At 37.8% G+C, this 21,934-nt stretch overlaps 1 protein-coding gene across 1 annotated transcript in view; it reads left to right on the forward strand.

Moving 5' to 3' along the window:
* LRRC69 (leucine rich repeat containing 69) overlaps positions 1–21,934 on the forward strand; it is a 119,194-nt gene that overhangs the window by 38,950 nt on the left and 58,310 nt on the right. The window contains exons 2-5 of the mRNA XM_032316450.1: positions 5,767–5,893; positions 9,676–9,748; positions 16,555–16,750; positions 19,708–19,779. Coding sequence (XP_032172341.1) covers positions 5,767–5,893; positions 9,676–9,748; positions 16,555–16,750; positions 19,708–19,779 — 468 coding nt within the window. The remainder of the gene's footprint in view (positions 1–5,766; positions 5,894–9,675; positions 9,749–16,554; positions 16,751–19,707; positions 19,780–21,934) is intronic.

Here is a 21,934-nt window from a genome sequence, read left to right on the forward strand (position 1 = left end):
CCTCAAAAAAAAAAAAAAGAATAAGTCCTTTAAGAAGGTACATGATGGTCATTTTCAGTGGAAAACATGTATAAAAGCAAAAACTTTTCCATGAATTCTAGGGACATGGAATTTTTTAGTAAATATACTATATCTACTTTACATTAATTTATTAACATACATCCACACCAAATGCCAAATACCAAATGATATTTAAATATAAGCCATAACTTGCCTAAAATTTCTTATTTTTCTTGCCTTATGTTAAAGTCATTAATTTGTTGAGACTGTTATGATTCTGGGGCACCTGCTTGGCTCAGTTGGTAAAATATGAGACTCTAAATCTTGGAACAATGAATTGAAGCCCCACCTTGGGCATAGAGCTTCCTTAAGGATAAAAAAAGTCTCCTATGAAGCCTTTTTTATACCCTTTAATATTAAATCTATGAAACTTCGAGTTGGTAATGAAATATAAATGGTAAATTCTGTCTGGGAGTAAAAGAAAAGATTCTTTTTGTATTTTGAAAGTTATGATTAGATTTCAAATCAAAGAAAAATGCAAATATTTAGGGACCAATTCTGTATCATCCATTTATTAGATTAGAAGATCAAGGAGGGTCTTTCTCTCTTATGTGTGGTTCTTCCAAGTCTGACCGATCAGACATTAGTATGATAGGAGGACCTCAGATCTTGGGCTATATTTCTATTTTCAAGAAATGAGTCCCTTTGCCAAGATTTTTTTTTAACTTTAATTTTTAAAAAAGATTTTATTTATTTGAGAGGAGAGAGAGAGTGAGAGTGTACATGCATGAGGTTGGGTCTGAAGGAGAGGGAGAAACTGAGAAGAAAGTCCAACTCAGGGGTCAATCCCAGGACCTGAGATCATGACCTGAGTCCAAGGCAGACACTTAACTGACTGAACCACCCAGGTGCCCCCTTTCTTCTTTAATTCAAGTATAATGTTACATTAGTTTCACACATACAGTATAATAATTCAACTGCTCTATATATTTCTCAGTGTTCATCAATATAAATGTACAAGATAAGTGGGGGGATGGGTGACATAGATAAAGGGGATTAAGAGTACACTTATCTTGATGAACCCTTTGCTAACTTCTTAAAGGTTTTGATTGTGTGGGTCACAATGTTTGGATACTCTTTGAGATGCTCAAGTGAATTATCAGTGAATCATTTATTGTGTTTTTAAATGCCTTTACGATGGTTTGTATTACAATTTTAATGAAGTTCAGTGTTTTAAATAAAAATTAAATTATGCTTTAATTAACACAAGATGTTTGAACACAAAGCTCAAATAAATTTTATTTTTAAAGCTCATTATTATTTATTTCATGTGAAATTATTATTTATTTCATGTGAAATAATTTTTTAAGATTATGCTGACATATTCTTAGGTTACATGGATCTCAACAAAGTTCTTTAAATTCATATTATAAAATCATTTTAAAGTTGAAATTGTTAGGTAATATCACATATGTATGGGAAATTGTCAAAGATATAAATTTTGAATAGAAAGAATTTTATATAGAACAATAACTAAAAATAATGATGCTATTTTTAACAGCAGTCACTTTAGTTGGTCTTTCACTGGTTTGAATTATTGCATTATTTTTAGCACATTCAACCCAACATTCCTCTTTTCCATTCAGTATTTTTATTCTGACATACACTTTTCTTGTATTTTATCAATTTTTCATGCAGCATACCTACTAAGACTATTTTATTCTAGTTTTTTTTTTCTACCAAGTTTTTGCTTAAATTCCAGTTTGCTAACATACCTTGTAATATTAGTTTCATGTGTAGGATTTAGTGATTCATCAGTTACATACAACACCCAGTGTTCATCACAACAGGTGCCCTCCTTAATACCCATCACCCATTTAACCCATCCCCCCACCCATTTTACCCTCCAGTAACTCTTTTGTTTTCTACAGTTAATAGTTCACTGTATGGTTTGCTTCTCTCTTTTCCCCTGTACATGTTCATCTGCTTTGTTTCTTAAATTCCACATATAAGTGAAATCATATGGCATTTGTCTTTTTTGACTGACTTATTTTGCTTAGTGTAGTACTCTCTAGCTCCAGCCATGTCATTGCAAATAGCAAGATTTCATTCTTTTTTTATGGCTGACTATATTATGTTGTACATATAGTCACATCTTTAACCATTTATCAGTCAGTGGACATTTGGGCTCTTTCTATAATTTGGCTATTGTTGGTAATACTGCTATAAACATTGGGGTACATGAATCTCTTTGAATCAGTACTTGTGTACCCTTTGTATAAATACCTGGTAGTGCAATTCCTGGGTCATAGGGTAGTACTATTTTTAACTTTTTGAGGAACCTCCATACTGTTTTCCAGAGTGGCTGCCCCAGTTGCATTCCCACTAAGAGTTTAAGAGGGTTCCCCTTTCTCCACACCCTTGCCAACATCTGTTGTTTCCTGTATTGCTAATTTTAGCCATTCTGACAGGTGTGAAGTAATATCTCATGGTGGTTTTGATTTGTATTTCCTTGATGGTAAGTTATATTGAGCATATTTTCACATGTCTGTTAGTCATTTGTATGTCTTCTTTGGAAAAATGTCTATTCATGTATTCTGCTCATTTTTTAACTGGCTTTTTTGGGGGGGTTGAATTTCAGATGTTCTTTATATATTTTGGATACTAACCCTTTATGACCTATGTCATTTGCACATATCTTCTGCCATTCCATAGGCTGCCTTTTATTTTTGTTATTTCCTTCACTGTGCAGAAACTTTTTTTTAAAAAAAGATTTTATTTATTTATTTGACAGACAGAGATCAGAAGTAGGCAGAGAGGCAAGCAGAGAGAGAGAGAGAGAGGAGGAAGCAGGCTCCCCGCCGAGCAGAGAGCCAGATGCGGGGTTCAATTCCAGGACCCTGGGATCATGACCTGAGCTGAAGGCAGAGGCTTTAACCCACTGAGCCACCCCAGTGCCCCAGAAACTTTTTATCTTGATGAAGACCCAATAGTTTATTTATGTATTTTTTAAAAGATTTTATTTATTTATTTAAAAGAGAGAATGAAAGAGAGAGAGCATGAGAAGGGGGAAGGACAGAAGAAGCAGATTCCCTGCTGTGATCCTGGAGTCCAGGATCATGACCTGAGCCAAAGGCAGTTACTTAACCAACTGAGCCACCCAGGCGCCTTACCAATAGTTTATTTATTTATTTATTTATTTTTAAAGATTTACGTATTTGTTTGAGAGAGAGAGTGAGGGAGTATGAGAGAGTGCATGAGGAGGAGCTGAGGGAGAGGAAGAGAGAATCTCAAGTAGACTCTGCACTGTGTGGAGCCCGACAGGGGGCTCAATCGCACAACCCTGAGATCATGACCTTAGCTGAAACCAAAAATTGGATGCTCAACCTACTGCACCACCTAGGCATTCCCCAATAGTTTATTTATGCTTTTGTTTCCCTTGCCTGAGGATATGTATCTAGTAAGCAGTTGCTATGGCCAACGTCAAAGAGGTTACCTCTATGTGTTCTCCTCTAAGATTTTGATGGTTTCCTGTCTCACATTTAGGTCTTTCACCCATTCTGAATTTGTTCTTGTGTATGCTGTAAGAAAGTAGTGTTCTTTTGTGTTCTCTTGGGTATGCTCTAAGAAAGTTCATGTTCTTTTTCATGTGGCTGTCCAGTTTTCCCAACACCATTCGTTGAAGACACTGTTTTTTTCCCCCCACTGGATATTGTTTCCTGCTTTGTCAAAGATTAGTAGATCATAGAGTTGTGGGTTCACTTCTGCATTTTCTGTTCTGTTCCATTCACAAACATGTTTTTGTGCCAGTACCATACTATCTTCATCATCACAGCTTTGTAATATACCTTGAAGTCTGGAATTGCTATGCCTCCAGCCTTGCTTTTCTTTTTCAAGATTGCTTTGGCTATTCAGGGTCTTTTGTGGTTCCATACAAATTTTTGGATTATTTGTTCTAGCTCTGTGAAAAATGCTGGTCATATTTTGATGGGGATGGCCTTAAATGTGTAGGTTGCTTTGGGTAGTATAGACATTTTTACAATATTTGTTCTTCAAATGCATGAGCAAGGAATGCTTTCCCATTTCTTTGTCTCATGTTCAATTTCTTTCAGAAGTGTTTTACAGGTTTTGGAGTATAGATCTTTAACCTCTTTGGTTTAGCTTATTCCTAGCTATCTTAGAGTTTTTGATGCTATTGTAAATGGGACTGATTCCTTGATTTCTCTTTCTGTTGCTTCATTGTTGGTGTAGAGAAATGCAGCAGATTTCTGTATGTCGATTTGTACCCTGTGACTTTACTGAATTCATGTATCAGTTCTAGCAATTTTTTGGTGGAGCCTTTCCGGTTTTCTATACAGAGTGTCATGTCTTGTGCAAATAGTGACTTCTTCTTTGAATTCTTTGCTGATTTGGATGCCTTTTATTTCTCTTTGTTATTTGATTGCTGAGGTTAGTACTATGTTAAATAATAATGGTAAGAATGAACATCGCTATCATGTTCCCGACCTTAGGGGAAAAGCTCTCGGTTTTTCCCTGTTGAGGATGATATTAGCTATAGTTCTTTTACATATGGCCCTTACGATGTTGATGTATGTACTCTCTATCCCTACTTTGTGGAAGGTTTATATCAAGAGTGGATCCTGGGGGCACCTGGGTAGCTCAGTGGGTTAAGCCTCTGCCTTTGGCTCGGGTCATGATCTCAGGGTCCTGGGATCGAGCCCCACAATGGGCTCTCTGCTTGGCAGGGAGCCTGCTTCCTCCTCTCTCTGCCCGCCTCGCTGCCTACTTGTGATCTCTGTCTGTCAAATAAATAAATAAAATCTTTAAAAAAAACCTTTAATTAAAAAAAAGAGTGGATCCTGTACTTTGTCAAATGCTTTTTCTGTATCTATTAAGATCATATGGTTCTTATCCATTCTTTTATTAATGTGATATATCACAATGATTGATTTGCAAATATTAAACCACCCTTGAAACCCAGGAGTAAATCCCACTTGATCATGGTGAATGACTGATTCTTTTAATTTACTGTTGGATTCAATTGTTAGTATTTTATTGAGGATTTCTGCATCCATGTTCATCACGCATATTGGCCTGTAGTTCTCTTTTTTAGTGGAGTCTTTGGTTTTAAGATCAAGGTAATGTTGGCCTCATAGAATATATTTGGAAGTTTTTGGAGCAGTTTCAGAAGAATAGGTAGTAACTCTTCTTCAAATGTTTGGGAGAATTGCCCTGGGAAGCCATCCTGCCCTGGACTTTTGTCAGGAGATTTTCAATTGCTGATTCAATTTTGCTGCTGGTTATCAGTTTGTTCAAGTTTTCTATTTCTTCTGCTTTCAGTTTTGGTGGTTTACATATTTCTAGGACTTTTCCATTTCTGCCAGATTGCCCAATTTGTTGGCATATAATTTCTGTGGTCTTGGTTGTGATCTCCCCTCTCTCATTCATGATTTAATTTATTTGGGTCCTTTCTCTTTTCTTTATGGTAAGTACTGGCTAGGGGTTTATCAATTTTATTAATTTTTTTCAAAGAACCAGCTCTTGTTTCATGATCTGTTCTACTGTTTTTGTTGTTGTTGTTTTTTCTGTATCATTGATTTCTACTCTAATCTTTATTATTTCTCTTCAGCTGCTGGCTTGAGGATTCACTTGTTCTTTTTTTAAATCCTCTAGGTGTAAAGTTATCAACAGAAGTTCTTAATTATTTCTCCATCTCATTTGAAGGTGAATAATGCATGAGTTCATTAAATTTCTATATGTTTACAGTTGACAGTACTAAATCTGGGAAATAATCTTTTGGAAGAAATTCCGGAAGAGGTGAAATACCTTACATCCCTGAAGAAGCTTCATTTATTTGGAAATAAGATTTGTAAATTTGCATCTGGAGCATGTGGTAAGTTAGTCAAAGAAGAGCATCATTATGGAATCAAACCTAATCTTCTTACATTGGACAAGTAAAAAAGTAAAAAAAGATATTTTACCTTTTGATCTTTTTTTGTTGCAGATATTTACTCACTATTCTTGAAATTAAGGAACTTGGGGGACATTTTTTTCAACTATTATATTATCTATTTCTCTAATGTGGACCTAAGAAAATAAGTTAGTATTAAATATTTCTCTTTATGCTGGAAATAAAAAAAAAAAGAAAAAAAAATTTCTAAACCTAAAATCTAAAAAAGAAAACCTTCCCTTTTTAGAATCAGTGTACATTTTGACCCTTGAATCTAGAGGCCCTTTCTCTGTGCCTGCAAGGAAACTGGCTGAAAATCAAATAAAGAAAAACTCTTCTTGTTCTTTATACTTTTTATTGTCTCAATGTTAAGCTACAATATTTGATCAAGATGCTAAGTTTAGGGACGCCTGGGTGGCTCAGTTAGTTGGACGACTGCCTTCGGCTCAGGTCATGATCCCGGAGTCCCGGGATCGAGTCCCACATCAGGCTCCCAGCTCCATGGGGAGTCTGCTTCACTCTCTGACCTTCTCCTCGCTCATGCTCTCTCTCACTGTCTCTCTCTCAAATAAATAAATAAAATCTTTAAAAAAAAAAAAAAGATGCTAAGTTTAAAATCAAAGGAGAATTTGAAAGAAAATATATGAGATCCAATAATTGGCATTTTGCTTTTTTGGTGTTTCCTTTCAACTTAAAACTTCTCTATTCAAAGAACACTTTTCTTATTTAATATAGGGAGAGGGGCTTAAGGATAAAACACAAGACAAAGAGATCTAGATGATTTTTATAGCTTCATTGACCCATGTACAGTACTTTATCATTCTATGTCTTTGTCCTTATTAATAAAACTAAAGATATGTTTTGTGAACTTTTAAGACGGGTGCTAGATATAATCACTGTCATCATCAAGTAACATTTATTGAGGCTATCACTGCATGGGGCGCTAAATTAGGGGAATATTTGGCAAATAGCACAAATAGACTTCGTTTGATCTCTTTACTTTAAAACCATGAATCATGTCTCTTGGGGAAATAGTTCTTCAAAATAAGAACTGTAGTAAACACTTACCGATGCTTATACATGTTATATATGCAAACCCATAGATTCAGGGTTCAATTACACTTTACGTGGGAAGAAAACAGTTTACATAAGGAAAAAATTAAGGGTGTGAAACAACCACAATTTTATAAACTATACTGTGGAGACAAACTTAAAACCCGACTTACATAAGTAATATTATGCAACCTAGTTAACGTTGATTTAGGTTTCCATAAAGAAAATTTTTTCTTCTGTGCCCTTAAATAGGAGGTTTATAAGATATATGTAACCTGTGTACACTGCCCCTGGATGTCTGTAGTTGCTGTATTTCTTGGTTTTGGGCTGTTGAACTTTGAAAAACCCATGTGAATGACAAAGAATATGTTTTATGTTGTGTCCTTATTATCCAAGAGCAGAAGTAGTTTAGTGTCAGGGAGTTGAGCGCTCTCTAGCCTGTACTACATGACCCAGTCACTCTGACCAGACCAGACTGGGCCGGGGCTAGACATGTGTCCCAAGATAGGCTGATATTAGTCTTTTTCTTGGGAATTATGGTAGAAATCTAAAACAGTGTAACTGGTCTGAGCTCATCATATGAACTAAGATAGTGGTTGCAACTGGTGTCCTGTGAGTTGAAACTGGTTCAACTGGTTTCTGAGCTGAAACTGGTTCACAAATAAGTTGGTTCTCTTTTGACGGCCTTTTAAAAAATTTGAGTTAGGGTACCTAAATTTGCAAATCAGAAGAGTTCATTAAAAACAACAACAACAACAAACAAAATGGATCTCCCACTCTTCTTTGTTTTAAGAAAGAAAGACTAGGCAACACTGGAATCACATTCCTACATGATAACAATGGCCAGGGGCTGGCTGCATGGCAGCTGTCCTGTTAGATAAGGCAGGTGCTCACCAATTCCGCACACTCCTGCCTGGTACACTCCTACCAGGGCCACTAGGATGTTCTGAGTTATCTTCTCAGTTCCTGTAGGCATTTCAGTTCGTCTACCCGGTCCATGAACATTTAAATGCAGCAATAGTAGGATGGCTATGAATGTATGGAAAATTAGAGAAAACCTACTCAAAAGAGAAAGCCTGGGGAGTGGGGGAAAGAAAGGAGTAGGAAGAGAAAGAGAGACAGAATATAAATATGAAGTTGAGAGAAGCTGTAATGAGAAATAAAACTCTGTGTTCTTCAGAGATGCCCTGAAGACTTTGAGAAACTCATGCGAGAGACAAGAGTATTAGTCTGGAGCGGGGTGTGGGTGTCCTTGCATATCACAGCTTGTTTTAGTGGTTCAGTCCAAGAAACATGAGAAGCCCAGGAGACCCAGCATGAGCATTTCTTTAACTATGAAGAGCAATCGAAGGCCTATGTATATACATACACAGCCAATATGTATATATGAACCTATAATCATGTAGCATTACATATCAATTACACGTATATATACACATATTTATGTTAATAAGATCCCCTTACCCCCATGAGCTAAGGGCCCAGTGTGTTGGGCGGCTGGCACAGTCATGGCCAAGCCTAACAGGGAGAAACCTGCCATGGAGGTGTACCTGGAGCTGCCTTGAGTCATCGACTTTGAGTTCAAAAGGTTGGTGGTGACGCCTTGGGAGATGGACCTCTAAGAGCAGATGGCGAGCCACACCATGACCTTTCCCTCTTGGCCGGCCTGCAGTAGAGCACCATCTCAGAATTCTGTGCAGGAAAGGCTTTCCAGGTCACCCCATGTGTGACACACACTGGTGCCAGTCCGACGAGCGGGGAAGAAGGACAAGCACACAAGCCCCCAGTCCGTCCGTCTGCTCTGCCTTGAGCTCTGCATAGAGTCTGGTGGTCTAGGAGGACCTATTCCCGACGAAATGCGCCAAAGAATGCCTCAGCTCCTTTGCACCTCAGGTGAAGAAGATCCCCAAGTTCCCGTGCCAGGTGCTAGGACGTCTACTGGTCCTTCTTCAAGGTCACTCCTGCGCTGCAGGGACACTTGTTCACACTTTGGGTCCCCTTCGTCCTCCTCCCAAGGAAGTTCCACCTGAGCGGCCACAAAGAGATGCAGTCATGGGCCACCTGCCCGAGGTGCCAAGGTGCTGTGCAGCACTGGGGAGGCGGCAGGAGCACGGGGCGCGGAGCCCGTCACACAGGCACGCGCACGTGCTGAGAGACGGTGGTACGCGTGCCTGCGTGAGTGTGCGTGCACGTGCCCGGCTTGCGCGCGGGAGGTCTGCCCACTCACGCTGCCTAGCCGCGCGCCCGCTAAGGTGCTGGTGGCTGGTGCCTTTGACCGCTCTCGCTACGTGATTTTTCTGATGGATGGGCGAATGCCGCCAGTAAGGAGGACCCTTTGGATTTCATTTATTCGCTCAACATTTATGGAACAGCCCTTTTCAGTTAAACTAAAACAAAATAACCCTGAGTTCAGGTGCCGCTTAGTTTCTGGTTCCAGTGTGTGGTGAGCCTGGCTGTGCTCTCTGCTCTTGGGCGCTGTGATTTAGCTTTTTAATTTGGTGACGAATTCCCTCTATTTTGTTTAAGCTAGTTTAAGAGGGTATCTGTCACCAGCGACCCCACGAGCCTTGGCCAAGGCAAGAAACCAGAAGGAAAAACAACGGTATTTAGAAAAGTGGCTATAAGTTATTATCTAAGAGATAGCTAACGTGACTAAAATTATTTCCCAACAGATGGCTTACAAAATTTGATTCTGCTTAATCTGAACAACAATCAGCTCACATGGATTCCTCGAGAAGTCAGCAGGTAATTTTGTTTATAGCTAGACTTCCAGCCCCACCCTGGTCCTCTGAACCTCAACCTCATTGTCTGGCCTAGCTCTCTGTGGGGTTTGTACCTGGCAAAGAGGCATCTGAAGGACTGAGGCAAGTCGCTATTTTTAAGCAAATGATTCTTTAAACACTTGAGGGAAATGAAAAATAGCATGACTTGGCGGTCTAAGTGTGAAAGTGGGGGTTTGAAACCTAAAAGTTCTAAAATTGATTTCCTAACTCTGGGGTTCTTGCAGTTTGCTCTCATATAGAATTGGGAACATTAAATTTTATTTCGTGAAGTACTGGAAACCATTTTCAGCTTAATGGAAGAAGTCAGGTAAAAGCAAAGTCTTGAAAATAAAGATAGCATTTTCATTAACCACCCCCCACACATTTTCTTATTAACAACAACAACAAAATGCTACACACCTTATCCTGCACATCTGCACAGATGGGCTGCAGTTACAGTGGCTTTCTGGAGCCAGCTGAGGGCCTCGTCCTTCTGCAGGCAAAACACTCTCTTGGGTTTTTCCCCTGACAGATGGAGAGAAAACCCTACTTGGGTTTACTTGACTTTGGAGACTCTCTTTATTGCCTGTTGAATGGAAACAGATGTTTTACAACATAAGAGCATCCAGATTTTTAAAGGATACAAAACTATGAACAGTCCTTAACAAAGGGATTTGTGCAGCACCTAAAGTCTATTCCAATTCACTTGTCTATACTTCTAGCCAATATGTTTTGCTTCCCAGGGAGATTTTCACAGAGAAAGTAATGTTTTAAGTCAGAATAACTAGGAAAAATTTTAAGTGATCTAATTTCTGAAGAAGAAGACTATTTATAACAATGAAGATGCCAGTAGGTGTTTGCTTGCTCTTTCATTTATTCAGCTTCTCAATGGGATTTGCGTATCAATGATATAATGAAGAAAAGGGAAGATCTGGCAAACTGGGCCATATCTTTGTGCCGCTGGCCTTATGAGTTTGGGCAAGTAATTTAACTGCTCCTTAGCTTTCTTATGTCCAAAGGAAGAAGTTTGAGTAGATGAACTTTAAAACCTTTACAGTTATAACACTATGATTTCATAATCTATTAAGCTTCGATCTGTTTGGAGTATTAAGTATAATAGTCAAAGAACTGCATAAATCTATAGTGACATTTTAGAAGATGAAATGAAAGCTTTTGCTGAAAAATGTAGGATTGCAAAATAGTTAAGTCTACACTATTTTATAGATAATTCTGGATTGTCTGTATTCAGACTGTGTCCTATATGTAGGCTAACTGGTCACCTCCTCAAGCAGGATTCCATTTTCTGACTTTGGGAAAGTTTCTTCACCTTCCCATACCTTAGTGTCTTCAGCTGCAGCATGAGGACAATAATAGTGCCTATTCATAGGGTTGTTTTGACAGTTAAATATGCAAATTTGTCAAAAATATTTAAGATTGAGCCTGGGACATAGTAAGTGCTCAGTGGATGTTAGCTTTTCTTATTATGGGTTCTTACTTTTATTCTTCTTTTTGTTCCTCCCATTCATTCCTTTTTAGAGAGGAAAGAAGGACTTACTGGTGAATTTGGGAAAACCATTTAGTGTACATGGCTCAGTGTCCTCCTTTTAGTCTGTCATCAAGTAAGCAGTTTCCTTAGCAGGAAAGGCCATGACCGGGTGGGTATGTTTATTCAGGGGAGGACTGAGAGATGGGGAGACTGTTCGTGTCAGCTCTATGCTGATGTGTGAATCCTTTCTTTTAAAATCCCATGTCTTATTTCTCTATTTGCTTAGAACCTGGGAGGGGGAGAGATCTGTTTGTTGGCTAAACTACAAAGTGTTGGTTAATGGACTTGGAGTCAAACCTGGACAGGTCAGAGTTTTGCCCCTAAACAACCTGGTCTCCAGCAGGGCAGTGCAGCCACAGAAGGAAAAGGAGAAGGTGGGCATCTTGGCAACAGAATCTCTCTGAAAGAAAGGGAGAAAAGAATGGACTAAGCCAGTGGACTCTGTTTTTTCTTCAAATTCACCACTCAGTGCAGTTTCTCTTCAGCCTACTGGAGAGGAAGGGGGCAGGGAGAAGCTGCAAGTGTGCCTCTTACAGTTTTCTCTTGGAGGAATGGAAGTTCTCCCTGCTCCTGGAGATGAAAACAATGACACATACTTTTTTCCTCTGCTCTTTGCTCAGCCAATGAATGATGGCTTTTTACAGTCGCCTCTGAGCTCAACTTCATCCCTTGGAGTACCGACAAAATGAAAAACCAACTGCCATGGTAGTAATTCTGAGTAGAATCAATTAGAGTCGTGATTATAACAGTGATTAGTGAAGAAAATTCCTTGTACCACAGGAATTTCTCCACAGGACCTACTCCACACATTTTTGCTTTCTTTTAACACTGGGTCATCCAGTTTTGACTGTATATCTTCTCTGCAAATGACTTTGCTCTGTATTTTACCAAGAAATTTGGCTCCCTCTTTATCTTGCCTTTCCAGCCTCTTTATCTGGCCTTAAGCAGACCTTAAGACAAAATCTACCTCTTGCCTTTTTTCTCTTGCTCCCTCATTCTCTTCTTTATAGTCAAACTTCTCTCAATCTATTGCTTTTGTTTTCTCCCTTAAAATTCTCTTTTTTCTCTTCATTCTACTTAATATTATTTTTAAAGACCATTAGTGTCCTCTGGGCAATCAAATCTAGTGGTATTTTCTCGCTGCTGAATACAAATTCCACAAAAATCACAAGTGTTCCCATTCAATAAATTTTGACCAATGTACACACACCAATAAGGTCTTGAACATTTCCTTCAACCCACAAATTTCCTCATCCACACTTCCTGAATTCTTACCTCTCATAAGCAACTATTGTGATTTCTACCTCTACAAATTAGTTTTACTTGTTCTAGAACTAAATAAATTGAATCCTACAGTTTGTATTCTTTTGTGTCTGTCTTTTGCTAAGCATAATTTTTTTTTTTTTTTTGAGAGTCACCTTATTGTTGACTTTGTCGGGGATTTGTTGTTTTTTGTTTATACCCAGTAGCATTTCATTGCGTAAATTGTGCCACAAGTTATTTTCGCCTGTTTCAGTACATTTGTATTATTTCCCATTTGGGGCTATTATGAATTAAGATATTATAACTATTCTTGTGGAAGCCTTTTGGTGGACATATGTTTAATTTATTTTTCATTTCAATTCCTAGGAGTAGAGTTGTAGAGTCATGGAGTAGGAGTATTAGTGTATATGTCAATTTATTAAGAGCTGCCTGTAGTTTTGCAAAGTGATTGTGCCATTTTACATTCTGGCAGATTTTAAAATGTTTACCATCATAGTTGGTATGAAGTCATGTCTCATGGTAGTTTTAATTTGCATTTCTCTAGTGTCTAATGACAGTTGAGCACCTTTTCATGTTCTCATTCCCCATTTTTATATCTTCTTTTGTGAAGTGTTTGTATCAAGTATTTTTCCCATTGGAATAAATTTGCAGTTTGTTCTTTCTTAACATTGGGTTGTAAGAGTTCCTTATGCATTCTGGATACAAGTGCTTTGACAAGTGCATGTATTGCAGATATCTCTTCTAGTATGTAGCTTGCCTTTTATTTTCTTTGCAGTACCTTTAGATGAAAGTTAGTTTTTAACTTTGATGAAGGCCAATTTATAAATACTTTTATTTTAAGATAAGTGCTTTTTGTGGACTTCATAAGGAAATATTTGCTTATCTCACTTATCAAGATATGATCCTATATTTTCTTCTACAATGTTTATAGTTTTAGTTTTTGAATTTAGGTCTATAATTCATCTCAAATTAATGCTTGTGCGTAATGTTGGGTAATTCAGAGTTCGTTTTCCCCCCCACATTATCCTATATTTTCTTCTACAAACTATAGTTTTAGTTTTTATGTATAGGTCTGTGAGTCACCACAAATTAATGTTTGTGTGTGATGTGGGTAATGGTTAAAGGTTTTTTTCCCCTCGAATGTTTATCCAGTTATTCTAGCACCAATTGTTGAAAGACTGTTTTTTTTTTTTTTTTTTAAAGATTTTATTTATTTACTTGACAGAGAGAGATCACAAGCAGGCAGAGAGGCAGGCAGAGAGGAGGAAGCAGGCTCCCCGCTGAGCAGAGAGCCCGATGCGGGACTCGATCCCAGGACCCTGAGATCATGACCTGAGCCTAAGGCAGCGGCTTAACCCACCAAGCCACCCAGGCGCCCCGAAAGACTGTTTTTTTTTTAATTGAATTGCTTTGACATCCCCAACGTCAAAATACCATTCATGTGTCTCTTTGACTCTCCCTTCTATTGCATCAATCTATTTTTCTATAATTTCTCTAAATACTATTTTAATTACTGTAGCTGTATTGTAGCTTTGAAATCAGTTAATGTGAGTCCTTTGACTTTGTGTTTTTTATAATAGTTTTGGCCTGGGTACTTGGATTATCCATTTAAATTTTAAAATTGATTTGTCAGTTTTTACACAAAGAAACTGTTAAGATTTTTATTTGGGAGAGAGCCTAATTGATGCAGTCAGTTGAGCATCCATCTCCTGGTTTCAGCTCAGGTCGTAATCTCAGGGTCGTGTTATTGAGGCCCGCGTGAGGCTCCGTGCTTAACACAGATTCTGCTTCAGGCTCCCTCTCCCTCTCCCCGCTGTGCACAGTCTCTAAAATAAATAAATCAGTCTTTAAAAACAATTTTTATTTGGGCCAAGTTGAACTGTAGATCACTTTGGGGAGAACTGGCATCTTAGTAATATTGTTTCTTTTTATATGTGGGCAAGATGTATCCCTACTTTTATTTCGAGATCTTTTAAATTTTATTAATCATAATTGATAGTTTTCAGTATAGATGTTTCTCATATCCTTTGTTAAATGTTTTTCTAACTATTTTATGGTTGTTTTTTAAAAAAATGTTGCTGTAAATGGAGTTTTTAGAACTTTCATTTCCAATTTTTGTGGCTACAGTATAGAAGTACAATAGATTTTTTAAAATAATGACTTTATAGTATATGATCCTGCTTCTGGTTCTAGTAGTTTTGTTAGCTTGTAATACCTCTCTTTAATATTTAAAGTGTCAGGGGGCGCCTGGGTGGCTCAGTGGGTTAAAGCCTCTGCTTTCGGCTCAGGTCATGATCCCAGGGTCCTGGATAGAACCCTGCATTGGGCTTTCTGCTCAGCAGAGAAGCTCTGCTTCCTCCTCTCTCTCTCTCTGCCTGCCTCTCTGCCTACTTGTGATCTCTGTCAAATAAATCAATAAAATCTTAAAAAAAAAAAAACCATATAAAGTGTCACCCATCTCTTTAATTTTGAAATACTCTCTCCTGTACCTTTAAAGATTCTTTGTCAACCTGGTTCATCTCCTGTTTCTCTCATGCCTTCTCTAGGTGCCTTTTTGTTTTGTTTTTGTTTCTGTTATTTGTCAGATCTTCACATTCTTCAAGAATCTTTACCACTTGCTGCTTCTCCTTCTTCTCCTGCCCTTTTTGTTGTTCTTCCTCCATCTCATCTATTCACACGGCTTTCCTTGTCAGGTTTGTAGTCTTCCCCAGTCCCCTTCACCAGGCCTGACCACTTCCCTTCCACCAGGCCCCCTTTTTTAATGGTCTAAAACGTATCACCTCATTCTTATTACTTTGATCTCAGCACATTGGACCTTGGGATTATCATATATTTTCATTCTTTGCTTTGTAAACAGACACATCTGCATTTGAGTCTTGGCACTGTTATCTACTAGATGGGTGATTTGGGTGGGTTGTTTACTGCCTCTGATGCTTTATTTTCCTCATTTCTAAATTCAGGGTAATAACTCCAGCCTTTAGGTTATGGTGATGATGTAGTTTAATGCACAGGTACATAGTTGATGCTGAACATTGCTAATTTCTTTCGTTTCTTTATTCAAAATATTAATATTTTCTCACCTTCTATTGCCCCCTTTGTTGGCCTGATTTTACATGTTCTGTTATTCAAAGCCAAGTTCAAATGTTTATTCTCCCAAAATGCTTATGATATGCCTCCCTAGCATACCTGCAACTGGAAACTCGAATTTCTTGAATCCCTTTCTCCCTGTCTGATGGCATTTCCTAACTTCATTTTATGGCTCTAATATCTCCTTCTAGACCATGATATCCATAATGGCAGAATTTGTGGCTGATTCAATTTGTATCTTCTGCGGCAACTAAGTAGTTCTCACATCTATTTGGTGCAGGATATTTATATCTATACCTCTATCCATTTATATCCATGTATACATATATGTGTATATTTGTGCATATCTGTGTCTTCCTTTGTCCTCTGGCTTCTTCTTCAATACAGCCAATATATACAAACAAAAGATGAAAATATAGTTTTCTCTCTCTTAAATCAAAGTTTTGATTACATAACATTCTTTTAACATAAGCTATCTGATTATAAAATATCTTTAAAAGTTAAATTATAGTAAAGATTTTTTAAAAACTTTTTTAGAAAGAGGAAGCATTTTTTTTTAAGATTTAATTTATTTATTTGACAGACAGATCACAAGTAGGCAAAGAGGCAGGCAGAGAGAGGAGGAAGCATGCTGAGCAGAGAGCCTGATGCGGGGCTCGATCCCAGGACCCTGAGATCATGACCTGAGATGAAGGCAGAGGCCTTAACCCACTGAGCCACCCAGGTGCCCCTATAGTAAAGATTTTTTATGCTCAAAGTATTTGTAGTAGTTGTGAACCCATGACGAAAGTGAGGCTCAGATGAGCTACAAAAAAATGAATTGACACGTGCTTCTGATAAGTAAAAGGGCTTTCTTATTCTCATGAATTTCTTTCACATACTTTATTTTTTAGATTAAAAAGCCTTATATATTTGAGTATGAATCATAACCAGCTAGCCAGCATTCCTAAAGAACTTTGTTTTCTTAAGAATCTTTCTGAACTTCAACTTAACTACAATCAGCTCATTTACATACCTGAAGAGATTAAGTTCTTGAAGAAGCTCCAGAAGCTTCTTCTGGTGGGAAACAACATTGAAGTTTTGCCAGAGGTAAGCTAAACATGGAACCAAATTTTCTTGGGGAAGAGCTCATTGTGACACAGTGGAGAGTGGTTATGGAATAGATTTGGACATCTGAGTACAAGCCATCATTTGCTTTCCCTCCGGTTAGGCATAGTCCATTCCCAAAGCCCTATGACAAAAGAGGGTTATCACTTGGATATTCTACGTAGCTGGGGATGCCAGATTTAGTAAATAAGGGTACAGGATGCTCATTTAAACTTGAATCTCAGATAAGGAACGAATAATTTTTTAGTACATATATGTTCCAAATATAACATGGGACATACTTATACTAAAAAAAAAAAATTGTTGTCTGAAATGTAAATTTAAGCAAACCTCCTGTATTTTATCTGGAAGCCTTATGTATGGCATAAATTTTAAGTACATTTTGGTTTTGGAATATGTGCTATATACTTCCATTTTTCCTACAAATCTCTTCTCCAACTTTTCCCAATATGTTTTGTGCTTGGAAAACTGACCTGCATGGGCATCAGTAAGCTCCTTTGTCCTCTGGCTTCCTCTTGGATATGGCCAATGAGAGCCACTAGTAGGAGTTGAAAGGGCAGGAGGAGAATGAGTACCAGATGGTATACCCATGGTACCCTTCCTGATAGAATGTTGTAAGTTGTTTGCACACTTCTCTAGTAGACCATAATGAATATTAGGTGATCCTCATATGGACAATTACTACTTTCCCTTGGCTTTTTAGGCCCATAGCTGGAAAAAACTCCTTGTTGTTGCCAGCTTTTGGGAACTTTGTGGGAACCTTGCCAAACTTTTATAAATTATGGCTTTATTAAACTCTCCTCAAATTTCCCAGTTTAAGAGTACAGTTTCCTGCTAGGAATTTGTCACTGAGTTTACCTTCCTTCCCTGTGCAAATTAAAGTTAATTTGATAGGAGGGGATGCATGTCATGCAGTAAGTTGAGGAATACAAAAAGTAGATCAATTTCTGCTGTTTTATTTTTCTCTCAAGAGGATATTCTATTTAAAAATTCTGGGTGCCTAAGTGGCTCAGTTGGTTAAGCATCTGGCTTCAGCTCAGTTCATGATCCCAGGGTCCTGGGATTGAGTCCCACAACAGGCTCCCAGCTCATTGGGAAGTCTGCTTATTCCTCTGCCGCCTCCTCTCTTTCTGTCTCTCATGAATAAATAAAGAAAATCTTAAAAAATAAAATAAAAATAAATAAATAAAAATTCTGTGCAAACTGTAATCTGATATGTGAAAAAGTATATTTCAAAAATTTTATTCTTCAATTCCTTAAAAAAAATCCCAATTTCTGCAGATGAGTAAGAACAGTTCTCAAAATTACAAACTAAATCTATTAAAAGTGTAATACCTTTATGTGAGGGAAAAACAGTAACAGTAGTACCACGATCATTGTCATGAAGCATTGTATTATTTAGTATTCATAACAACTCTGGGATGTTGTTCTTTTTATTAAACCATTTTATTTCATTTTTTAAAAATGTTTTATTTACTTGCAAGAGAGGGAAAGCGAGTGAGAACACAAGTGTGGGGGAGGGATAGAGAGAGAGGGAGAAAAGCAGACTCCCTGCTGAGCAGGGAGCCTGATGTGGGGCTCAGACCCAGACCCTGAAATCATGACCTGAGACAGATGCTCAACCAACTGAGCCACCCAAGCACCCCTACCCATTTAAAATAAGGAACAGAGAGGATATATGACTTGAACACAGTTTGCAAAGGTCAGAGAAGGGACTCAAATCCATGTCCATCTGACTTAAAAGTCTGTACTTAAACTCAATATTCTTACTACAATTTTTTTTTTAAAATCCTGAGGAGTTTGGACCTTAAAAAATTTAAATGCTAGTAGGTCTTGTCCTGAAGTATTATGTAAAGAATGCCTATGATTATATGTCCTTGTACATTTAATATGATTCAGACTATCATTGTTCTTTTTGGTCTACATTATAAATAGTAAGAAGTACTAATTTAGTACTCAGTACTTTAGTAGGAAGTACTCATTTCTTTTGCTAATGAGCAAATTATGAATCATTTTCTGGTACATTATATTTTTAAAAATTTTAAAGTTTATTTCTATATTTTTAATTTTTAAAAAGATTTTGTTTATTTATTTAGAAGAGAGAGAATAAGCATGAGTTGGGGAGAGGCAGAGGGAGATGGAGGGAAAATCTCAGGCCGACTCCTCGCTGAGCTCAGAACCTGATGCTGGGTTCCATGTGGGCCTTGGTCCCAGGACCCTGAGATCATGACCTGAACTGAAATCAAGAGTTGGATGCTTAACTGACTGAGCCACCCAGGAATCCCTGGAACATTATGAATTACATGTATGTTTGCACACGGGTGTGAATGTATATGCACATTTAGTCACATTGGGCATGTAGATAGAGGCAGTAACAGATTTTATTTTTTTATAAGGAAAGGATTGTGTCGGCACAGTGCTAAGCAAAAGGTAGATGTAAAATAAATGCCTTTGGAATTGTTGATAGACCTTTTACACCTGTTTTCTGTTTTTTAAAACTGCTTTGTATTTTGATTTTAGTAATATCTACCAAGTTCTCACTATAAGCCCTTTCAGTAAGCACTTTCTGATTAGTAACTTATTTAAACCATTCAATAACCATATTAAAGTAAGGGCTTCCATTACCATTTTCATTTTACAAATGGGGAAACTGAAGTACGAAGAGATTAAGAAATTTGTCCATAGTTACATAGCATCAGAGGTCAGATTTGAACCCACAAACAGTCCAACTCTTGGCCACCATGTTGCCCTGGAGTAGTCGGAGGAAATGGAGACCATACAGACACCCCTGGACCTATGGATCTCCTCCAGGAGGGGGTGCTGAAGAATTGATCAGGTAATTAGGAAAGAAGGTCAATCCCATCAAGTTTGAAGCTGGAAGAAATTTATGATTCTACATATTCGATTCTTAAAAATCTCTCTTTTGTTTTCTGACACAGGAACTTTGCGATCTTATAAACCTAAGAATCCTAGACATAGCTGGAAATTTTATTCAGACATTTCCTTCAGGAGTAAGTAGAGTCTACCTCTATTATAAGTGAAATATAACTTTGTTTATGCTACTGAAGTTAGAAAAATATGAGCAGTTGTAAAACTTTGTAGTAATTGGAACCTTGGGTTATACAGATGACTCAAAGATTTGCTTTGTTCTCGAATTTCAAAACCTGTTTTCTCCCATTCCTTCCTATGTGTTCTCTGCCTGCTGAAATTGTTTGAACTAAGTGAACTCTGATTCCTATCATAAATATTTTAAATGTTTTTTATTTTATACTGCTTTGGTTACCTCAGACTTTTTGAAAATATAACTTTCCAGAGCATGCATTTTTATCCCTTGTAATTAATCCAAGGTGACACTTTTGTTAGTTTTTTTGAGCCATGAACAATGAAAAATATACGTTTTCCCATTTGGAAGTGAATTTTGACTTTACTGTATTTCAAAAAACTGAGGAATAGTTGGTCTTGGTGATGTCTGACTTTTGGAAAAGAAATGGCCTTTTTTCTTATTGCATTTTTATACCCAAGCAAGCTTAGTTCCACATGCAGGGCAATAGTTAGAAGCTCATCAATCCAGAAGGTTTTCAATAAATATATATATTTTTTATTTGACAGAAAGAAAGAGATCTCCAATAGGCAGAGAGGCAGGCAGAGACAGAGGGAGAAGCAGGCTCCTTGCTGAGCAGAGAACCCGATGTGGGGCTCGATCCCGAGACCCTGGGATCATGACCTAAGCTGAAGGCAGAGGCTTAACCCACTGAGCCACCCAGGCGCCCAGTAAATAATTTTTGATCTGTTAAATACTTTAGCTGATTGATCAGCTCCAAGCTGAGATTTCAGTACTTTTTACCCTTAAAGAAATTTACACTGAAAGCAACTCAAATATGAAAAATGAGTGTAAAGTCTGTTTTAGAAAAAAATGTGGTTTATTTGTTAAAATATATGTAACATAAAATGTACCATTTACACACTTTTGTGTCCAGTTCTGTGGCACCAGATATAGATTCACAATGTTGCACAGCCATCATCAGCTGTTTCCAGAAGTGTTTCACCTTCTCCAACCAAAACTTTGTTCCCCTTAAACACTCTCTCCCCATTCCCCTCCCCTCACCCAGCCCCTCGCAGCCACTGTTCTTTCTGTCTCTATAAATTTGACATTTGGGAACCTTATTTAAGTACAATATACCTCATAGAAACATGCAATAACTTGTCCTTTTGTGACTGTATTTCTTGTTTGTTTGTTTGTTTTTCCCCACATATTACATTTTATTTTATTTTATTTATTTTATTAACATACAGGTCTGTGATTCATTAGTCTTATGCAATTCACAGCACTCATCAGCACATACCCTCCCCAGTATCCATCACCTAGCCACTCCATCCCGCCTATCCCGTTCCCCTCCAGCAACCCTCAGGTTGTTTCCTGACATTAAGAGTCTCTTATGGTTTGTCTCCCTCTCTGGTTTCTTATTTCATTTTTCCCTCCCTTTTCCTATGATCCTCTCTCTTGTTTCTCAAATGCCTCATATCAGTGAGATCATATGTCAATTGTCTTTCTCTGATTGACTTATTTTGCTTAGCATAATACTCTCTAGTTCTATCCACATCGTTGCAATGGCAAGATTTCATTTTTGATGGCTGCATAATATTCCTGTGTGTGTGTGTGTGTGTGTGTGTGTGTGTGTGTGTGTGTGTTTCACATCTTCTTTGTCCATTTGTGACTGTGTTTCACTTAACATAATGTCTTCACAGTTCATCTATGTTGTAGGCTGGGTTAGAATTTCCTTCCTTCCTAAAGGCTGAATCATATTCCACTGTGCATATCTGTCACACTCTGTTTTTCCACTCATTTGTCAGTGGACATTTGGGCTCCTTCCACCTTTTGGCTATATAGAATAATGCTGCTGTGTGGGGCGCCTGGGTGGCTCAGTGGGTTAAAGCCTCTTCCTTTGGCTCAGGTCATGATCCCAGGGTCCTGGGATCGAGCCCTGCATTGGGTTCTCTGCTCAGTAGGGAGCCTGCTTTCTCCTCTCTCTCTTCCTGCCTCTCTGCCTACTTGGGGTCTCTGTCTGTCAAATAAATAAATACATTCTTTAAAAAAAAAGAATAATGCTGCTGTGAACATGAGTTGTACAAGTATCTGTTTAAGTTTCTGTTTTCATTTCTTTGGGG

This window comes from Mustela erminea, chromosome 16, assembly GCF_009829155.1.
Source record: "Mustela erminea isolate mMusErm1 chromosome 16, mMusErm1.Pri, whole genome shotgun sequence".
Lineage (NCBI taxonomy): Eukaryota > Metazoa > Chordata > Mammalia > Carnivora > Mustelidae > Mustela > Mustela erminea.